The following is a 23249-nucleotide window of genomic DNA, read 5'->3' as shown; positions in this document are numbered from 1 at the left end:
ACCTTTTAAATGCATGGAATCAAACTGTGAATCCCAGAATAGATTAATTGCATTGCTGATCTATCATGAGCTTCTCTCACACACTTGGCAACTTCTGTTGAAACAGCTTGCAATTCCCTTCTTTGGTTCACCTCCTGCAATGGATCTGAATATTATACGTAATTCTCCCAGGGACCATTTCTATAACATATTAGCATTTCTTGAATGCACAGTCCTTTTCTCCCATGGCGAGGCTGGGCAGGCTGTAAGGCATGTGCATTGATGACAAACACTCTGATCTTCATCAACAGCATATGTGTGCTTGTCTGTATGTGGCTACATCCCTATGCATCTGTCAAAAATGTCACTGGCATTGGTCACCTCTTGGACCTGACTTTTGAAGCCATTTCATTAAGTCAATGGGTGAACAAAGGGTTCTGAAGAAGGGCCACTGGAACTGAAACGTTAACTCTGATTTCTCTCCACACATGTGGAGATTTTCCAGCATTTTTTGTTTTTGTTTTTTGTTTCATTCAGCCAACCTCTCCCTTGCAAACACTAATCCGTGCCTTTGGACTTGAGGACTTGCATTCCACGTTGGGTTCAAGTCTGACTTGAGGGCCTTGAGTGTAAAATTCAAAGCTGGCATTCCAGTGTATACCAAGGCTCTGCATTCTCTCCGATGCCATCTCTCAGGATGAGACTTTAAACTAAAGCCCCCACCGTCTTGACACTGTTTCAAAGAGGAGAGGAGTTGCCCTCCATGTTCAACCCAAAAAATGTCTCTCAACCAACTTTGTTTTTTATAATGATCTGATTGCTGTCATATAGCTTTTTTTTTACTGTGTGCAAATTGCCAGATTTCCTGTATGTTTCCAGTATTACAATAGGGGCTGGACTTCAAAAAAATACCAAATTGACTGTGAAACATTTGCTCAGTGGCTAGCACTGCTGCCTCACAGCACCAGGGACCCAGGTTCTAATCCTGAACCAGCCAATTGAGGATGACCAGGTTTAATTCCAGACCTCTGCTGTGAGTGGTGAATGTAAGCAGTGCAGTGACCTAATGTCAGTGCGGTGAGCAAATGGTCCTGCTTTCCTCTACTCATCTCGACTGCTGGAATCAGGGTTTGGCTTCAGGTCTTAGATGCCTCTGTGCTAACTGATCTGTCTGGCCACATGCACAAAAAATGGTCACTCAGGTACAGTGCAGTACTCCAGGATGTGTAATTCTCCAACTCTCCTGATCACGGCACACTAAGGAGGTCTTAAATAGCTCAATCTGGCTTTAATACCAAAAAAGATAGAAATAACAAATAGAAGTAATGTGCAAGGATGTGGGGGAGATTGGTACGGAGGTAATGATGCTTGTTTGAAGAGTAAGTGTAGGCAGGATGGGGCAAATGGCCTCCATTTCATAGGTCTTTTGCTAATATATGTTTTAAGAAGGAGGAGAAAGTGAGGTCTGCAGATGCTGGAGATCAGAGCTGAAAATGTGTTGCTGGAAAAGCTCAGCAGGTCAGGCAGCATCCAAGGAACAGGAGATTCGACGTTTCGGGCATAAGCCTGAAGATTCCTGCAGAACGGCTTATGTCCAAAACGTCGAATCTCCTGTTCCTTGTATGCTGCCCGATCTGCTGCGCTTTTCCAGCAACACATTTTCAGCTATGTTTTAAGAAGTCCATGTACAATAAGTCAAATGAAGAGATACCTGAAATACAAGAGCAAAACAAACATTCTAAAAATTGATATTCAGAAAGGAAAATGTCAGTATTACAGCAGTTTCATCAGAGCTGCAAAGTTGTAGAGAGCACGTCTAGAGAGACTGGGGAGGGTAGTAGAAAGAGGCCTAGTGGAATGATTGACTGATGTTACAGGTGAGCTACTGTGGATGTGTGAGGATGGCACAAGACTGGTGTATCAGGTTAAAAGATCTCCTGGCAGGAAGAGCTACAAGCGGCAGCAGTTCAGAGCTCCAAATACAAGATTTGAACAGCAGAGTATATCGTCTTTAGTTGAGTGAAAGGCATCCCCACTTTTAATTCTGCCTCACTTGGGGGCCAGCGTTAGTCAATGGGAATGTTCCACTCTGTGTCCTCAAGATGGACTGTGCACGTCCCCACCCTCCAGTCCAGGTCTTTATCCCATAATCCAAGACAACATTTCTGTGCAGCATTAAAGGGGTGCTGCATTGTTGGTGATGCCACTTTTGGGATTGGTTGTTCAATTATGGCTCCCTCTGCCTTCATAAGTAACATTTGTTCCACAAGCAGAACCACCAAAACTTGAGTCTATAGTTTATTTATCTATTTGCAGTTTTGTGTGGACACACTTCCAAAAATGTATTGGTAATGAAAGGGCTTTGAAAAGATTTAAAGATGTGAGAGGTACTCTCTAAATGTATGTATAATAATTAAATAGTCAAAAAGACTATTTGAATACTGTCTAAAAGTAAATATAAACATACAAATTAAGTAGTCTACATAATGACTAACACATTCTCTAAGTACAGATTCTTTACTTCGGAGTCTCACCTCCTGTTTTGTCCCTTCTGTATTTGATTTGATTTATTATTGTCACATGTACTGAGGTACAGTGAAAAGTTTTTGTTTTGCATGAAGTACAGACAGATAATACCATATAAAGTGCAATAGGGTCATATAATGGAGCAAAGAATACAGCGTTACAGCTGCAAAGAAGGAGCACGATGAGTGAGGTCAATATTAAATTTAAAATTTGAGAGGTCCGTTCAGAAGTCTAATAACAGCAGTGAAGAAGCTGTTCTGGAATCTGTTGGGATGTGTGTTTTAAGCTTTTTGTATCTTCTGCCCGGTGGAAGAGATTATAACCGGGGTGGGAGGGGTCTTTGATTATAGTATTGGTTAACTGTTTGCACTCTTAATAGTGTTGCCTTATTTCCTCTTTCAAGAGGAAAAAGAGAAGGAGCAAGCACAAGGTTGGATTGCAATTCTTGTTTGAAGAAAACAGACTTGCATTCATATAGCACCTTTCATGACCGCTCAATGCTACAAGGTGCTTTACAGGCAAAGAAATACTGTTGCATATCACTGTTGTAACGTAGAAAATGAGGCAGCCAGTTTTCACACAAGCATCTAAAAACAGCAATGTGATCACAGTCAAATAATTTGTTAATTGAGGGATATTTGAGCCAAATCTTTGAGATAACTCCCCTGCTCTTCAAAATACTGCCATTGGATCTTTTACATCCAATTAAGAAGCAGGGCTTCAGTTTAATACCACATCTGAAAGTTGGCAACCCTGACAGTGCAGCACTTTGCAGTCACATCTCACTAGAGAAATCGATGTTTCAGGCAAAAGTCCTTCATCAGGAATGAGGAATGATGAAGGGCTTTTGCCCGAAATATCGATTCTTCTGCTCCTCGGATATGACCGGCTGTGTTTTTCCAGCACCACACTCCCAACTCTGTTCTGCAGCATCTGCAGTCTTCACTTTCAGTCACATCTCACTGGCCTGAGGCAATCAGAAAATGCACTGAGCGCTGCAAACACGGGGGTGACAGACTGCACTAACAGCATGACTATCTCATGCCAATCATTCCAATATTGGCAACCGTTTGATGAGGAGCAAGTGTTGGAGTCTGTGTTAAAAGGACAATAATTCATATTGTTTACATTTAAAGAGAGTCACGTTGTCTTAGAATGGAGGTATGTCATGGAATGGTGTCAATTTAGCCAGTTACTGTACAGAATGCCTCATTGAAACCAAAGGAAAGAATATTCAGGTGGAATGTATAATAAGTAGCTGATATGACAATATGCATTTTGCAACTACCTTCCAAAGTAAACGTCACTCTCAGGGACACTGGCTCATGTTGCGAAGCTGGCCCATTGACATTGGGCAGTCAGGGGATTTTCAGTATTGAGCTGCGTGAGAAGCAACAAGGTTCGAAGAGAGAGTACACTGGCACCATACAACTGCATTGGCGCAAGGCCAGCCTCCACAGATCAGACCCATCATATTCGAACAAAAATCCTTTCATGCCTCAAAGCTACGTGCTCAAAAGACTTAACCCAGTCTGTACCACATTTCTGGGTAAAAGGGTAGAGATGGTAGATTTCGACTAGTTCATTTTATTTCCATATTGATTTTACTTTTCGGTCCTCATCGCTACTGTGTTGAGGTGAGTAGACATCTAATGAAGATTGGGTTTTCTGTAAAAGGGAACAATTAAATATCATGATGAAGCAATTTCTTTGTAGGCTGCTCCAGCTGAATGTATCTGTGTAGCGTTCACCACCAGCCTGTCCACTAGTGAGAATTTCAATGTGCTTTGGCTCTCTGCAGTATATGGAGCACTTTTACAAGGATAATTGATGCCTTTGGCCACATATTCTTAACACAAAATTACATTCCAGCAGGTTTTCATTTCATTAAAACCACCCTGTGTATCTTCCTTCTTTACCTTTTTGACATGCTGTCTCTTCTTGATCGTCCTTTACCTTATGATAGGTTAGAAAATTCGACTGGATTTAATTTCTCAATTTAATTTCCCGAACCTCCTTGAATTCCCCTCCAGCGTTTCTTTCTCCATCTTAAATTCCAATTGGGAAGGCTGACAACTGATAACCAGGAATTGAAAAGTTTTGTGATTCTTCAAGATTAATCATTCACAGGCACACTGAGGAAATTTGATCAAATTCTGTTGACTGTACTTCTGTGAAGCAACTTGAGACATGTTACTGCAGTAAAGATGCTTTATAAATGCATGTAGTTGTTATTTTGGTCTACTGAATACTCTGTTAATACACTCCAGGCCATACACAAATCCCTGTGCTTTCTGGTAATTGGGTTTAATGACAGCTCTGATAGATAAAACATTTACAATATGATAAATCATCTCTGATAGATATAAAAATATGGAAATTAGCCATAGTCAGTAAAGGACCACTGGTATCTCCCTCCTGTAGAGAGAGAGAATTGGCTATATAGTTTGAAAGGCATTGCTCCACATCAAGCCTGGGGAAGAGGAAAGGGGAAGATTGCATGAACCATCAGAAAACCAGACTACCATCTCATAGTATTAGAAATGCAAGTCATTGGGCTATACAGCACAGAAAAAGACCCTTCGGTCCAACTCATCCATGCTGACAAACTGAGTTAGTCCTATTTGTCTCTTTTTCTCCCATATCTCTCTAAATCTTTCCTACTCATGTGCCTGTCCAAATGTCTTTGAAGTGTTGTAACTGTACCTGCATCTACAACTTCCTTTCAATAGTCAACCAGAAGAGCTCCAGCATTGATTGAGAGAGGGTGATGCTCACTAGACTTTGAGCAGGAGGTCTGGGTCCAAGTCCCACCTGCTCAAGCAGTTTGCAATCACATCTCTGAGCAGGTTGATCAGTAAAATAGGTTAAATGAAATAAACTTAAGAGCAGGTTCCTTCCAGGAAAAAGGAGGAGCTGGGTCCTAGTTTCCATTACATTGGGCTTTGCCTGTACATTTCTAATTGGCTACATGGATGATTCACTAGTGGGAGCTAATAGTTACAAACAAAAAGGTCACTGCGATTTGCTGGTGGGAAAGTTGTTCAGCTGTGTGTGATAACACTTACTTCCAGATTTAAAAAAAAAAGAGCAGTTATAGCTGGCTAGCTCAGATGGTTCGAACTAATCACACCAAGGTCATGGGGTCGATTTCTGTAGTGAGATATGGGTTTGAAACCCACCATGGTAGGTGGTGAAATTTGAATTCTGTTAAAATAAGAAGTTTCATCACCAGAGCTGTGATAATGGAAAAAAGAAAACATTCAGTTGTGCGGATGTGTACTTGTGGATATCTAAAAGAGCTGGTTCCCCTTCTCCCCCTTCTAATTCAATTTTAATTTAATCTTCCCCCCCCCCTCTCTTCTGACTCCCCCTATTGTTGGACTGCCTTCGGTGGGTAGTGCTTGTCACCTGGGATTTATATTAGTGGCAGGGTTATTGTTGGAGGTTCATTTATATATAAAATAAAGAGCTGGGTCCATTTATGCTCCATCACCTCCAAATATCATAACATCTCTGATAACAGGTTAATCAGAAAAGAAAAGGCTGGGCCCCACCTCTCTCCTGTACCTACATCTGCCCAGGTGTCCTTGGAGAGGGAGCAGTGTCCATCGGTGCCCTCCATGCATGTAGAGAGATGGGCACTGCAGGAGCTGGGCTCCATTATTCCAACAAATCCTTCCACCATCATCACCAGCAACCTCGACTGGATTGAATTCCCCTCTTACTGATTTTAATTACTTTTATTGTTACGCAGGGAGTATTAGTTTGGGTAACTGGGTGACTTGTTGATGGGTTATCAAAGTAAAAATAATAAAAAAGAGCTGAATCCTTCACCCTGGATGAGCACTGTTTATAACTTCTTGATTGAATATTTTCTTACTTTTGGTGGATCTATTTTAACAAAAATACCTGGTTTGTAATTTGTTATTTATAAATTTGGCAATGTTTATATACATACACACTCTCACACACACTCACTCACACACACACACTCACACTCTCAAAGCTGGTTTCTTAATTTATTATTTGCAGCTGTGGCAATGGCTTTATGAAAAAGAGAGCTGAATTCTTCCCAGTGGTGCCAGAGCAAGGGTTCAGGAGGGAAAGGTAGAAACTGGTGTTTATGCTAAACTATAGATTTATAATAAAGCCCTTGTAAATCTCTGAAAAGCTATTGCTGCCCAATTCAACATATGGATATCAGTCTGTTAAACACTATTGTAGAATTTAATCAATATGAATACTGTTAACCAGCAGCTTTGATTTTTTTAAAAAAAACTATTTTACGAGGACTAACACCTCCCCTGTTGTAATCATTGCAGTCTCTGATTCAAATCACATGGAAGAACAGCTATTGGCATGGAAAATCTCCAGCTAAATGCATTGGGAAATCTAAACCATGCATATTTCCAATTCCTACAAAGAACAATTGTCAACAAATTGTGGATTCACAGGTTACCCAGAGATGAATATGTATGAACACAGCGTGTTGTGTATACTGGCAAAGGCTTTAACTTGTGCAATCACTTGTGCCAGCATTAACAGTAAAGGTGTAATGTAAATGCAAGTTGTTGATCTTGGCATGATAATATTACGCAGTATGTTCCAAGCTCTGAAATCTGTAACTCAAATAATAACAGCTTCACCGAAAATCATAAAACCATCGTTTACGCACAGAAAGAGCCATTTGAACCTCTTGGCTCTTGTGTAGCTATTTTCTAGATTGAAAGAAAATTAATCTCAGAATCAAGGAATTGTTGCTGAGTGAAAGGAGGCTATTTGGCCCACTGTACCTGCATCCTGTCTTTTCACTGTATCCTTGCCCATCATTTCTATCCAAGTGGTCATCTCATGTCCTCTTGAATGCCTCATTTATCCTGCCTTCATGACGTTTCCTGGCAGTGCATCCCATATCCTTACCATTGCTGTGTGGAAAGATTATTCTTCCTTTGTTTGCACATCTTTTTAAATTTATAGCCTCTCATTCTCTTTTTTTTCCCTTTAATGAGTGGGAACAGCTTCTCCTTACTACTTGAACCAGCCCATTCATGGTTTTGAAAATCTCAAATAAATCACCTCTCAGTTTTCTTCTCTCCAAGGAGAACAATCCCAAGTTCTTCAGAGAAGAAGGCCAATGTGACAGCCAGATTTGGCCCATAGGCCTCAGCTTCGTTCAATATTGCCACTTCTTTAATATCAATTGATGATCCCTTCTACTTTACAAATGAAATAAACTTCCGTTACGTTTTCACTTGATTTCCTCTATTCCAACGCAAATAGTCCCAATCTCCATCCTTCTTCAAACGGACCCAGAACCAATCCCTGTGGAACACCACTGGTCACAGGCTCCCAGTCCAAAAGCAACCCTCTACAGTTACTCTGTCTCCTGCTGTTGAACCAATTATGTATCCAATTGGCAAGCTCACCCTGAAACCCATGAGACCTAATGTTACTAATTAGTCTACCGTATGAATCTTGTCAAACGCCTTTCTAAAATCCAAATAAACAACGTCTACTGCTCTGCCATCATCAATCTTTTTGTTAACTTCCTTAAAAAACTCAATCAAGCATGTAAGACACAATTTTCCTCACACAAAACCATACTGACTAGCCCTAGTCAATTTTTGCCTCTCTATAATCACCTCTAACAATTTACCCACAACCAAAGTCAGATTTGCTCATTAACAATCTGGAAATAAAAGTTTAATGATGACCATGAAACAATTGTCAATTGTCAGAAAAACCCATCTGGTTTACAAGGAAGGAAATCTGCCATTCTTTCCTGGTCTGGCTTACATGTGACTCCACACCCACAGAAATGTGTTGACTCTTAGCTGTCCTCCTGGCAATTAGGGATGGGCAATAAATGTTGGTCCAGCCCACATCCCATGTTGGCTTTAAAAAAAAATGTTGCTATTCAGCCTGTTCATAATCAGTTAAACTACATGCAGCACTGCTACAGGTATGTACCAACACTGGCTTAAGGTTAATCTCCAGAATTATTAAGATTGTAGAAAAGGAAAAGAATTTGCAGAAACACGTGGAGGAAGGAGACAGTGGATAGTATTTCTAAAGGACAGACAGTGAGAGAGAGAAAGAGACAGACAGACAATGGGCCAGATTCTCTCCTGTGGGTTTTTCTGGTTTTGGAATGCAATGTTAAAACAAGGATGTGGGAGGCTTTATTAATTTAACAAGTCATTAACGTGTATAAGGGAATGATTCTGAAGGGATAATGTTCATGATACTTTGATACATTGGCCATCCATTCTACTGATGTCACCCACAATTTGTGGGGCGGAAACTAATGTTATGGATCAGACCAAACCCCCTCAAAATATATCAAGAGGTAGTAGAAACCCTAACTTTTATCTTTCTCAGAGGCACGTGCAAGTCACTGCATTCCAGATGTGATTCAGTTGGTTAGACTCCTAGGCTTTAAGCAACACAGACTTCATTCTTACACCGACACCGACAGAATGATTCTAGCAGCAAAGAGAGAACTCATGTTTTTGCAGAAGCAGACAGAGAGCTGTATCCAGAACTTCAATTCCAAAACCCCCAACTTCAACAATTAATAACCCTCGGCTGTTCTTTAAAAGGTGATGGTGAGCTGCCTTCTTGAATCACTGAGTGAAATTTAGTCCATGTGCTGTAGGTAAACCCATAATACTTTTAGGGAAGAAGTTTGACTTTGACCCACCCACAGCAATATATCTCCATGTTAGGACAGTAAATGGCTTGGAGGGGAACTTGCAGGTATTGACATTCCCAAGACCCTGCTTGCCCTTTTAGATGGGTTTGGAAAGTGCTGTCTAATCAATCTTGGTGAATTTCTGCAGTGCATCTTGTAGATAGTACACACTGCTGCTACTGAGCATCGGTGGTGAAGGGAGTGGATGCGGTGTCAATCAAGTGGGCTGTTTTGTCCTGGATAGTGTCAAGTTTCTTGAGTGTTGTTGGAGCTGCAATCATCCAGGCAAGTAGGGAGTATTCCATCAAACTCCTTACTTTTGGGAGATGGTGGACAGGCTTTATGGAGTCAGGAGGTAAGTTACGAGCTGCAGGATTCCTCTGACCTGCTCTGTAGCCACTGTGTTTATATGGTGGGTCCAACTGAGATTCTGGCCAATAGAAACCTCCACAATGTTGACACTGGGAGCATTCAGTGATGGTGATGCTGTTTGGTGTGATGGAAGTTATGTTCTCTTGATGCTAAGTACTGGAGATCTTTGCCACATGGCTGAAGCAGCATTTTATAGCCAGTCAGGGATTTGTAGCGTTATCCCAACCCAGAGCAGCGGCTTCTCCCAATTTGCCAAAGGATTTCAGCAAGGTAACCTCATTTGTCTTGGAGTCTCACAGAAGTCTTTTTGTTTCCTTCACACCCAGAGATGTAGCTGTGTCAAAACATCTCAAAATCTGACTCTGGAAACCATAGACCCATTTCAGAGCTGCAGACATTTTGACCCAGACTCTCTGAGGGTCGTAACATCCCACACAGACTGACCTTTCTTTCCCCTCCCAAAAGAAAGCGATTTAATCAGCAGGAAGTTTTTAAAAAAGTATGACGGCCAATGAGCCAACAATGACTAGGAAGGTCATTTCACTGACTTCCTCCATTCTTCAGTGTATTTTACCTATTGAGTCTGTGGAAATCACTACTCTGTGTTAACCTAAATAATTCAGAGTATCAGTAAGATTCTTCTGAAATGAATAGCAAGGAGAGGGAAGAAAAAGGTCTACCAGAGTCTTTAGTTGTCACCATTACCGAAAAATATTAAAACGTACGCATGCGTAACTTTTAAATGTGCTCCTATCATTTAAAATTGTCACCAAAATGATTGGAAAAGATAAGTCGGATGTTGATACAATAAAATAGAATTGCTATTCAAAACAACCAGCACAGACTCAATGGGCCAAGTGGCCTCATTTTGATTTTATGAATCTATAATTTCAACGCAGTGTTGAGTTTAAAGACACACAGTTTAGTGGACAGTTAACAAATTTATTGGAGCTGTTTTAATGTTGGTAATCAGACATTTCACACCCACAACCTCCTGGCATTAAACACACAGTGGTCACGGAGAGGGATTTTCAGTAACTGCACAATTCATTTGCTGGTGAGTAGAGTCTGAGTAACAGTCTCCCACTGTGTGGTTTATCCTTTCTGAAGCAATTTGTACTCCGGCAAACTCCAGCCTGCAGCTCAATTTGGCCACAGCCCACGTTGTGAGATATGAAAGGTGCCTTCTGATTCTGAGAGCAGCAAAGTATTCCATGAAAAGAAGGTTGTCCACATGCAACTCCAGTAAAAACCATACTCCTGACGTTTTCCAAAAGGTACAAGTCTTTCAGAAATATATATCTTCTGTCTGGGATAAGAATGCAGAGAGGCATTGTTTAGAAATGTATGCCTCGGAGGCAGTAGCTATGTATTTTATTACAGTTCTTGGCTAAATGTTAGAATGTAAGTGATTTCCCTGATGGAAGTAAAATATTATGAAGTGATTAAAATATAGGATGTCAGAATCAAGGAAGGGTTCACATTTCAGAGGCTCTTTCCAAAGAATGTTTATTTTATTTTTTTTTCTTATTTCTATGTATACGTTGTGATCTTTTTTTCTCCTAAAATGCTTTTATTTAATAATACAGCTTCCAAAAGGCAACTATGTAGTAACATTGTGCCTGGCATATATCTCAGCGTCAACCTGCATTATACATTCTGTGAAAACTGACAATGTATAAACTCTTCTTAGCCACGGAAGTCAAAATCTCAGTGAGTGAAAACCTTTCGACCAAAAGTGTTCCAAAGCTACAATATGTTGGTATCGGTGTTTCTCAGATCTGACTGCACAACTTTTTAGCAAGAACATTCAAACTAGAAGTGTGCATCAAGAAGGACCTGTTCAGAGTTGCAAAGGTGGCGAAAAAGGCCATAAATAAGGCAAGCAAAGCATCGAGAATCCATAACAAAAGGAATAGAAAAGCAGAGATGTATGAGGCATGTAGAGGACTTCGCTTAGAAACATTGGGGGCCAAGGTTTTGCAAAGGAGACAGGTATTACAAGTCAGGAGAGTTCTGTCCCATTCAGGAGATTTCAATTCACATTTTCATTCTGGTTTGGTGGGTGTGGGTTGAGTCAGGTCTACTGCCTGGGAGGCAAGCTTGCGCCTCAATGAAATTAGGCAAGTGATAAACCTGACAAGTTAAAGCACCCATCTGTCTTTACTAGGACATTGACCATAGTCGAACACTTTGTTGCTTTCAGAATCAGAAGGCACCTTTCATATCTCACAATGCGGCCTGTGGCCAAACTGGGCTGGAGGCTCAAGTTTGCCGGAGTACAAATTGCCTCAGAAAGGATAAACCACACAGTGGGAAACTGTCACTCACTCTACTCACCAGCAAATGAATTGTGCAGTTACTGAAAATTTAATGATATCAGGCAGTCAAACCCTTACCCAAACTCCAGCCCCCACCACCAATACCCTACATTGACTGCTGTGCAAATTGGGCTAGATTTTGAACAGATATGTCAACTCAAACCTGGCCTTCAGGTACTTCGGGCTAACAGCAGCAACAGAATGGTATTCAGCCATAATCTACAAACACCTATCCAAACATGGCCACCACACTCCCATTACTAGCAAGCTGAGAGAACTAACGCTGGGTCAGTGAAGACTGCAGGAGGACAGGCTATAAGCAACGTCAGTCATACCTAACAATGCGGGGTCAAACTGTGATGTTACAACACAGAACTATTTTCCAGCTGAACTGTAGAAGCAGCATAAAATAAACACGGCTAAGTTATCCTGTAAATAATGAATCAGATCTAAACCATCTTCTGGGTAACCACACAGGCAGCACAAACAAGTGCTTCAGAAATTGGTTCTTGCACAATATTAGAAGTGTCAATCCCCCAAAGCTTTCCTTACTCTCTACAAGTCTATAGACATTGTTTGTTGAGATCAGATTGATTTATCCATTTTTGGAGCTCAGCCATGCAATCAGAATGAGGCCACCTAGCAACTGTATCAACAAAATGTGGATAAGCAGATGGTCTCATTATGGAATGCCTGCCTTGAGTGAACAATAGTGTTGCATGTTAGCTTACACCCTTAGCCGTCACTGGTGAAAATTCCTGGAAGTAGGAATAGGGTCCTAGGATTTGGGCACTCCCCTCAAATTTCAAATCCCAAGTCAGTCCACACAGTGAGATTAACTACCTTTTGAGATGTATGCTGTCCATATTATAAAGAATGACTTTGCCATTCTGGTGAGAGAATGATTTCTAAAACAAAAACCCGTTCACTCATCAGAAACAATTCAATAGGTTAAGCATTCTTTATGTAAAAGAGAAAACAGAAAGATGATAGAGATATTTGCAGGAGCACCAGAATTAGATGAAGCTGCAATTAAATTAAAATCCTCAGTCACTGCTGTTCAGCTGGACTCCACACTGTGATCAGGAAGATTCACTACCACAATCCTTCTCTTAGGTTTGGAACTACACTGCTTGTTTTGCCTAGCTAGACTAGAAAATCACTTGGTAGTCTAAAGAGAAAGGCTCTTGTCTTAAAACAAAATGTAGTTAATTGCATGATAATAATCTGATACAAGTTACACTTGTATTATAAACACGGTGTTTATAACTGAGGCAATCTAGACAGTGGGTCTGTCTCCTTCAAGCTCCAGAGAGCAGTTCTCCTTTCCTCAACCAAGGCCTTATCATCAGTTTGGGTGGAGCTTAATGTGGTCTTCAACATTAACCCTTTCAGAACTATTACCTTATACAATACTCAGGACTGTGAATTCAAGTTGGTCACTTATGATTCAACAGGGAATTCAGGAGAAACCTATTCAACCACAGAGTGGTTAGAACTTGAAACTTACTACATGAATCACATAGATGCATTTACGGGGAATCTGGATATTTACATGAGAAAGGATGAATTGAAGAAGCTAAATGAACTATCAGGAAAGAGATGGATTTGGAGAGTAAACACCAGCATACAATAGATGGGCCAAATGGCCTGTTTCTGTGAGCAAATTCTGTGTAACAACTTACGTAATGTTCAAATTTTGTAAGTGATTGAGCTTTTTTTCCACTAACCCTTTTGACCTTTTAGATGATCACTTGAATTTTATTATGCCTCCAATCTAAAAAGTGAATAGTTTCTCTGAGCCGGCCTCCATCTCATGAGGCAATGAGTTTGGGCAATGTTGGTCAACTCTCTGTGAGACAGAGGGGGCATGGAAAATAGACTGTAAAATATTGCCAAATGGTTGTTAATTCTCAAGTAGAAGTTGGTTAGTCTTCCTTCTCTTTTGATGTTTTCATTCATAAGTTGCATTTCCTTTCAGGGATTAGCTTCCCCCAACAATGACGACACAGAGACAACCGGCCAATAGTCATGAATTGAAAGAATTTGACAACGTGAAGGAATCAATCACTGACATCATTAACCAACTCCAAGACATTGATCCAAGCCGTCTCTCCTTTTCTCCATTTTTGGATCTGGACACCCAGATTACCTTAGCACCTATCTCAGATAGCCCTGAATCATCGGTGGAAGAACTTCACTCCCTGTCTGATGAAAATATTGGGCACTTAACTGAATCTCTTACAAAAACCAAAAGACAGCAGTGCAGTGAAGTCCAACAGAAGGTGATGAACCATCAGACCATGCAGAAAGGCGGGAGTTTGAATATGATTAATGTAGAGCTGGTCAAAAATCAAACACTTCCATGTACAGAAATCAAGAACAAGGAAGCAGACAATGTGTCTCTAATCATCACCAGGGAAACCTCATTTCTGACCGATGAGAAAGTATCTTTCTCAGAGCCGTCATCTCCCAGCGAAGCAAGAACATTTCCTCCTCAGAATTTCATTGCCAAGGTGGCAGAAGAGAACTTAGGAGTGCTGGAGAAGTCACACAAGTTCACCAGCCAAGCTTCAGAGGTCCAGCCATTGCTAGGCCCATCGCCTGACACCGAGACCATTGACCTGATTTCGAGTGACTCTGAGCGCAACGCATCAGCCGAGTCCTCACACAAGGAGGTGACGACAGCAGTCAAAGGAAGTAAGAAATGCTGCCTGTGCTGTCAGTACTGCTCCACTTCTCACCTGAAAGCGATATCATCTGTCTTTGTTGCTCTGATTTTTATACCTTGGATCCTCTATGGCCTTTATTTGTTTGTGCCTTTCGATCCACCGCCCTGTCCAGATCTAACGAGTCGAATGACATTTACACTACGTTGCAATGTAATCGCAATAGCACCAGTTTTATTTGGTAAGCAAATTTTTTTGTTATCCTTTGTGTCAAGAAATAATGATTTTTCCCAACAATTCTCCAATTATGAAGTTAGAACTGGTCCTACAGTTTCCTAGTTCTGTAACTCACTCCTGACCACTTCTTATTTGAGTCCTGCATTGCATGAGGCCAATTTTTACAGGGGGGAACGCAGAAGAACCCAAAGGGTCGGAATAATATGTACCCTCTCACTCTTAATGGCAGAGCCTCCTGATGCACTTTGTAGGTTCAACTCCCACTGGTAATTGGTAGGGCCAAGAATAGGGGCCTATGTTCAGGAGGGTCATGGGGCTGGAAGCGTGTGATTGAGGGTGTGGGGGAAGAGAGTTGAAGATGGGTGCTTGGGAAGATTGAATGTTCCTTTCAGTAAAAGAAACTGCAACTCATCCAAGCCCATAAGGAGTGTTGGGAATGTCATGATACTTGGAGCGCTTACCTCCATTTCCCTGCCACACTTCCTTCAGAAACCTGGATCGCACCAAGTAATTTCTATTTGCATTTAAAGGAGCCCAATATAAATATGTTGAACAGCATCCTGATGCTCCACTTCACTCTGTTACTTTAAAATGATGGCAGAGTTATACAGTCTACACTCCAATCCAGTTACACAGATTTGACATTTTAACTTTCATTCACACCAACTGTTCCCCGCCCTACCTGAGACGGTAAAGGATGGTGGGGTTCATATTGATGCCTAAGTATTTACATGCCTGTCATCCATTGATAGAGCCTGTTAATCAAAACATATCCTTCCTGCACAGAAACCAAAAAGGATACAGCCAGTTAACATGGGCTCAGCACAATATATTGCCCCATTGTAGCCAACACAGTGACCATTATGATTTCTTTCCACCATATTTTGCTTTAATTAATGTGCTTTTATATTGCTCAGTGATTTGTTTTATATTTTCAACCCAACACTTAGGAGGACAGGATGACTGTCCTTTAGGGAAGGAAATCTGCCATCCTTACCTGGTCTTGGCCTACTTGTGACTCCAGACCCACAGCAATGTGGTTGACTCTTAACTGCCCTATGGGCAACTAGAGATGGGCAGTAAATGCTAGCCCAGCCAGCAACACCCTCATTCCATGAATGGATTTTTTTTTAAAGTTAATTTAGGAACTGGTCAGCACAGGTTGCATGCATTAGAACATTCTAAAGTGTTATTAAAACGTGCCTTTTAGTAGCAAGTGCTGCTTTGGGTACAGGTAACTGTTGAAGAATGAACTAGGCCCAAAGTTTTCCTTTCTCTTGTAGCTCCAACATTTGATGCCATGTTGCTTGTTTGTAAATACAATGCACCTATCCCCAGGTGGATACTGTTTGTGGTTAAGCAGGTATTTATGGCAAAATAGTGGTAGAGGTATACCTGGTGCTGATTAAGAATGGGACATTGATCTCCATACATTGCCTCGTTTCACCCATTTTGCAGTCAATAAAACAAAATCTAATTTCAACTCTGACTTTCCGCCACCAGTACAGTGAATAATCAATGAACAAATGCATTTGTACGAGGTTAATTTCTCTGCTGATTTGAATACTTTGATACAGGCTAAAGTGTGGGGTTGGTTGGAGAAATTCTTTCTAAATTTGGCTACCTCTTTACTAATATTGCACAGTATAATTTCAACTTCACAGTCACTTGTTTTGCAGATTGAAAGGAGAGGGTCCTAATTTCAATGGTGTATGAATGATGACCGCTAAACAGTCACTTTCCGGAGTCTGTACATCCAGGGCTAGTTTGATCCAAATGAATGCTTTCATGACTTTGCAGCTGCAACAGCCTTTGCAACTACTTGAGGCAGAATTTCTGCTCCCCCTCCCCCACCCCCCTCCACCCAGCCAGTCCCACTCTAGACGTGGCAAGGAATGTAGCAAGAAGAGCAAACCATTGAGTGAGTTGACCCTGGTGAGATAGTGACTCCTCCACTCCACCTCAGCAATTAAGTCTCTGGATAAAAATGCTGATGGGCAATTGAAGCCTGTAAGTGGTCAATTAATAGCCACTTAAAGGCTTCAACTTACTCATTGACTAGCAAATCAGTGTGTGGGTAGCCTGCCATCTGTAGTGTGGTGGGAGATCCCATAATCTGCAATGACTTGGGCACAACTGAGAGACTAGACCTAAGATGGTTTGGCCTCTGACAGTGGCCCATCCGAAGACCTCATTCCTCACTGCTCCCCCCTCTCCACAATCCCTCTGTTCACACTCCTCCCCTGTTCCCAGAAACTCCACCTCAATAAAAAAAAAACACCTCCCTTGAGACCTTGGCCCACAGGAGCTTGGGTGCCTTTGTGGTGGTGCCTTTCACTGGCCAGGACATCAGGGGAATGGATTTCAGAGAAAGGTCTTCTGATGCCCACCAAACTGCCTGATTGGAGGAAGATAACAATGGTCTGAAATGTCAGTTCAGGTGTTACATTGCCTTTACAGCAAGTGTGTGAGACATTGGACATCATGGGAAAATCCGGCATTGTTCCATTCCTTAATGTGCCCTTCATTTTTAGTTACCCTCTCTTGGAAGTGTTTATCAGGTAGGGAATTGTTGTACCTCTCAGCACCTGACCCAAATGACCATGTGTGAATACGGGAAATGAGCGTGTTGTACCCTGAGAACATCACATCTGTGGATACCTTTTAGCAAAGATTATTGGGTATCAGTTAAGACCAGGGACCCTTTATCCAATTTCTCTCCAATTTTCCCTCATGCCCTCTCAGAGCTTATCTTGTAGATCAGATCCACCTCCTGCTATTTTGTCCCTATTCCCATTAAAACGCTGAGCATTCAAAGCCTCTTCCTGGATCCCATGTGGGCTAATACTGTTGAAAAGACAGAATTGTCAAGTCATCAGTCCGCTTCAAGAGAAACTGCCCTTGCTCCATTCTTCCTTGAAAATTGACCCTTCCCTTCCAAACTTCCTATCTTCTCCAAAGTCATTGAGCCAGTTATTGCTTCTCAAATTCTTGCCCAACTTTCACGTTTCAGCCTCTGTGACAGGAACTGCTTTTATCAAAATCACAAATGATATGGTGTAACAGTAATAAAGGATGACTATCCCTCCCCTCCCCTCCCTTTCTCTGCCTGCCTACAGTCTTTGACACAGTTGGCGATGCCATTCTCTGCCAAAGCCTCAGCCAGTTGGTTACGACTGCTCCCACCCAGTTCTATTCATATCTTTCCAATCATAACCAGAGAAATACTTGCAATGTCTTCTCCTCCTGCTCCTCTGCAGTTACCATCACCCCAGCTATCTGCCATGGTTCTATCCTTACCTCCCACCCTGCTATTAATCATCTTCAAGTGACAACTTTAGCTGAAAACACAACACTCACCTCCACATATCACCTCGGAGCTTAATTGTTCCAACATATTGTTGGTCAGCCTCCACAAACTTCAGTTCATCCAAAACTCTGCTGTCTGTATCACAACATTCCCGTATCCCCTATTATCTTCTCGACAAGTAAGAGCTCTCAAAAGCAGTCCTTCATTCATAAAATTCTTATCTTTGCTTTCAAATCCCCCACTCTGACCTCATTGCTTCACTCCTGTCTTGTCCCTATAAGCTCTTCCAACTCTCCAAAATATTTGCACTTCTCTGAGCCTGGCCTCTTGCACAACCCCAATTTTAACCACTCCTCTGATGATGTTTTTATCTGCCAAGCCCTAAAACACTGAAATTCTGCCCAACCCTCTGTCTGTTTCTCTCTTATGCTCTTCATCTTTAAGACACACTATAAGATTTCTCTTTTGATTTGTGTCAAATTTTATTGGATCATATTCCTGTGAAGTGCCTGGAGACAGTTAACATGTTAAAGGTGCGAAGTAAATATAAGTTGTTTTCTGTACACCGTAGACAATTATAGCACCAAGAAAGGTTGTAAGAGATGTCTGCAGCTAACACTTAATTGTGATCAGATCTTCTTTTGAGATTTATTGCTTCCAACCCTTCTTGCAAATACTAACCTACAGGACTTACTCATGTTAAATGATAAAGGATTATCATTAATACAGCTTCACCAGACTGCATATACTGGAGATCAGAGTCAAGAGTGTGGTGCTGGATAAGTGCGGCAGGTCAGGCAGCATCCTAGGAGCAGGAGAATCGATGTTTTGGGCATAAGTCCCTCATTCCTGAAGAAGTTGATTCATCAGAGTAGACACTTAAGACCACAAGGTACAGGAGCAGAATTGGACCGCTCAGCCCATCGAGTCTGCATGCCATTCAATCATGGCTGATATGTTTCTCAACCCCGATCTCCTATCTTTTCATTGTAAGCTTTGATCTCCTTACTAATCAAGAACCTACTTATCTCTGTTTTAAATACACCCAATGATTTGCCTCCGTGGCCCTTTGCGGCAATGAGTCCCACAGATTCACCACCCATTGGTTGAACAAATTCCTCCACATCTCAGTTGTATTGGATCATCCCTTCACGGTGAAGCTGTGCCCTCAGACTCTAGTCTCTCCTACGAGTAGAAACATTTTCTCCATGTCCATTCTGTCCAGGCCTGTCAGTATTCCGTAACTTTTAATGACATTTGGCCCCCCCCCCCCCCCAAACCTGTGTACAGTCAGAGTCCTCAACTGCCCTTCATATGACAAACCCTCATTCCCAGGACCCCCTCTGGACCCCCTCCAACACCAGCGCATCCTTCCTTGGATTCAAGATGCAAAACTGCTCACCATATTCCAAATGCAGTCTGATGAAAGCCTCAGCAGTACATCTCTGCACTTGTATTCTACCTCTCTTGAAATGAATGCTAACATCGTATTTGCCTTTGTAACTGCCAGCAGAACCTTCACGTTAACCTTGAAAGAACCATGAATCAGGACTCCTAACTTCCTTGAGCTATAGATTCCTGATGCCTTTCCCCATATAGAAAATAGTCTACCCCTCTATTCTTCCTACCCTACACTTGGCCACATTGTATTCCATTTCTTTGCCCTCTCTCCTAACCTGTCCAAGTCCTTCAACAGCCTCTCCACTTCCTCAACAGTATTTGTCCCTCCACCTATCTTTGTGTCATCTACATCCTTGAGAGACACAGAGCAGATTATTAGATGCAGAACACAGGGATTTGGGAGCTCTTGTGCATAAATCATGAAAAGCCAGCATTGGAGTTCAGTGGATAATAGTGAAGTCAAATACTGTGTGGCCTTTATTTCAAAGGGGTATTCAAATGGAGTATTAAAATAGGAGGTCTTGACAAAACTATACAATGTACTGGTCAGACCATGGTTTAAACACTGTGAACAGGTTTGGACCCCTAATCAAAGGGAAGATGTGCTGGCATTGGAGGCTGTCCAGAGAAGATTCAGTCGGTTAATTCCAGGTATGGAAAATTTATTAGAATAAGTAGGGCTGAAGAACTGTAGCTACGAGGAGAGATTGGAGTGGTTAGGATTGTTTTTCTTGGAACAGAGAAGGCTTAAAGGGCTGACACAATTGAGGTATACAAAATCATGAGAGACAGAGATAGAGTAGATAGGAGGAGCCTGTTTACTTGGCAAAGAGTTCAAAAACCAGGGCTCATAGATTCAAGCTAAGTGGCAGAAGGATCAGAGGGGACATAAGGAAAAACGTGTGTGCGCAGAGGATGGTGGCTGCCTGGAATTCATAGCCTGAGTTGTGGAGGCAGAGACCCTAAACTTTTTTTTAAGTGCCTAATTCTGTGCCTTAAGTGCAGTAAGGGCTATGGACCATGTGCAGGAAGATGATTAGAAGGGGCATCTGTGTGTTTTTGGGTCAGCACAGACAAGATGGGCTGAATGGTCCCCTTCTGTGTTGTATCATTTCTGTGGTTCTGCAAAGGGACTGCTTTATGAAGAGAGGTTATGAAGCAATGTTCTTTCTGAGCTGCTCAGCCAGACGTGTTTACAACGCCTCCAATGTTCCACAACATGGCAACTGGCCCAGTGTGTAGCGCATGGAGTTTTGAGGGAATGATATTGGCAAGGTCCTCATTGGAGGTTAGGAAAATAAGAAAAGGATTTATTGAAACATCTAAGAATCTTCAGATTGGTTTCCCGCGTCGGTTCATCATGGAGGGCTGAAGGGCCTGTAGTGTGCTGTCATGTTCTATCTTCTAAAGCACTTGACAGGGTAGATGTCAAGAGGCTGTTCCCCTCATGGCAGAGTTTTGGACCAGAGGGCATAATCTCCGGATAAGGTGTTGCCCTTTTAAAATGGAGACGAGGAGGAACTTCTTCACTCCCAGTAGTGAATGCATTACGACAGAGGGTGTGGTGGCACGGTGGTTCACTGGTGAGCACTGCAGCCTTACCGCACCAGGGTTCAATTCCCAACTAGGGTGACTGACTGTGTGGAGTTTGCACATTCTCCCCGTCTCTGCTTGGGTTTCCTCCGGGTGCTCCGGTTTCCTCCCACAATCCAAAGATATGAAAGTTAGGTGGATTGGCCATGCTAAATTGCCCATAGTGCTAGGTGCATTAGTCAGAGGGGAAATGGGTCTGGGTGGGTTACTCTTTGGTGGGTCGGTGTGGACTGGTTGGGCCAAAGGGCCTGTTTCCACACTGTAGGGAATCTAAACTATCTATATAATTGGACGTAAATTGTAAAACTGATCAGTGACAGCACCGGGGGTGAAGTTAATCCAAAACTTCCAAGTTAACCCTTTCAAACCAACTTTCTTATTGAACTGGATCTACCATTAATTTTTGATCTTAACTGCATTTAAGACTAAGGCATTTAAGTCCACCTTGAACACTTTCCATAAGTTCATTGAACTAGCTTTAGTCTGGCTCGGGGGCAAAGATGTAGTGGTGCTGTGTCTTAATGTCCCTGGGTTGGTAATCTAGAACAGTGAGTTAAAATTCCAACAATGACAGATGATTTTTGAAATGAATAAAAACGTGGAATTAGTAGAAGCTAGTCCAATGGAGAACATTTGACCATTGTTGATTGTTGCAAAAAAAAAGCCCACTAATGTCCTTTAGACATAAAAATCTGCAATCCTTATCTGATGTGGCCTAGATGTTATTCCAAACCCTAATGAAGAACTTCAAACAACAAGAAAATGCCCCTTTTTAACAGGAATTTAACACTCTGCTTATTTTGAGTCTTTGCGTGAAAAATCTCAAAGCAGGAATCACAGCAACTGGGCATACAAGTAATGACAATATTTTTTTTAAAAATTCTTTCATGGGATATTGTTGTCCTTGAGAATGTGGTGGTGAGCTGTCTTCTTGAACTGCTCTAGTCCATGAGCTGTAGGTAGACCCACAAGGCCATTAGGAAAGGAGATCCAGGATTTTAAGACTGTGAACACTGAAGAAATGATGATCTATTTCCAAGTCAGGATGGAGCGTGGTTTGGAGGGGAACCAGCAGAGATGTATTTGATAACCTTGTCCTTCTAGATGGTAATGGTTGTGGGTTTGGAAGGTTCTGCCCGAGGAGTCTTGATGAATTACTGCAGCACAACTTATAAATGGTACACATTGTGCTATTGCGCATCAGAGATGGAAGTCTGAATGTTTCTGGGGGTGGTGGTAATCAAACAGGATGCTTTGTCCTGAAGGGGTTGGGCTTCTTGAGTATAGTTCTTGAGCTGCACCCGTGCAGGCAAGTGGAGAGTCCTCCCTCGCACTCCTGACATGTGCCTTGTGGATGGTGAACAGGCTTTGGGGAGTCAGGAGATGAATTACTCACTGCAAGATTCTAGCCTCTGACCTTCTATTAAAATCGCAATATTTACTTGGCTAATTCAATTCAGTTTCTAATCCATGTTAAACCATCGAACGAAGGCAAATTGGGCAAAGTTGACGCGAAGAAATAGTTAATCAATAAGAGTCATAATCTTCAGAAAGAAGATGAAAAAATGAGCAGAGAATCACATTGTTGCTGTGAATGAACATAGCTCTTAAAAAGTGATGATCAATTTACATGTTACTAATAGACTTGTTTCATAGCAACTCTTTTTAAAAAAAACACTTTTTTTTACATACCACAATTAACACCATGAAGTCTATTTAGCCACAATTTCCCACATGCTTCACTGCCCAAATCAATTCAAAACGTGTCCCAGCTGTTCAGGCTCAACGCTATTAAAATTTGTGGTTTCTCATGTTTTCGAGAGATGCAGCAATTACTTTTGATTCATTGTTCATCTCAAAACAATATGGATATTTTACCAATATTTCAACACTGTGTTCTCACAACAAGAATTGCTCATCAAAGGGGATTTTCTATCTTTAGGCAAACTGCATACATTTCTATTGACTGGGGTAATTTAGCCTTTTGACTGGTTTTTTTTGTTATAATTTGGTTTCATTTTTATCCGTCGAACAATAAAGTTATCTGTTAATGGAAGAGAATTGGATCAGCACGCAATCCAAGATGTTTATTATTAAACAACTTAATCATTGGAAAAACATTTTACAAAGCTCTTCTGTATTTC

The 23249-nt window shown here is 41.6% G+C and overlaps 1 protein-coding gene across 2 annotated transcripts in view; it reads left to right on the top strand.

Moving 5' to 3' along the window:
• Positions 1–23249, top strand: part of LOC132829011 (uncharacterized) — a 66036-nt gene that overhangs the window by 11856 nt on the left and 30931 nt on the right. For both annotated transcript variants that reach the window (XM_060846275.1, XM_060846276.1), the window contains exon 2: positions 13877–14805. In XM_060846275.1, coding sequence (XP_060702258.1) covers positions 13896–14805 — 910 coding nt within the window. In that variant the 5' untranslated portion in view covers positions 13877–13895. The remainder of the gene's footprint in view (positions 1–13876; positions 14806–23249) is intronic.

The sequence above is a fragment of the Hemiscyllium ocellatum genome, chromosome 28 (genome assembly GCF_020745735.1).
Source record: "Hemiscyllium ocellatum isolate sHemOce1 chromosome 28, sHemOce1.pat.X.cur, whole genome shotgun sequence".
In the NCBI taxonomy this organism is placed as follows: Eukaryota; Metazoa; Chordata; class Chondrichthyes; order Orectolobiformes; family Hemiscylliidae; genus Hemiscyllium; species Hemiscyllium ocellatum.
The sequence above is the reverse complement of the archived record's forward strand: the minus strand, read 5'-3'. Positions and strand labels throughout refer to the sequence as shown.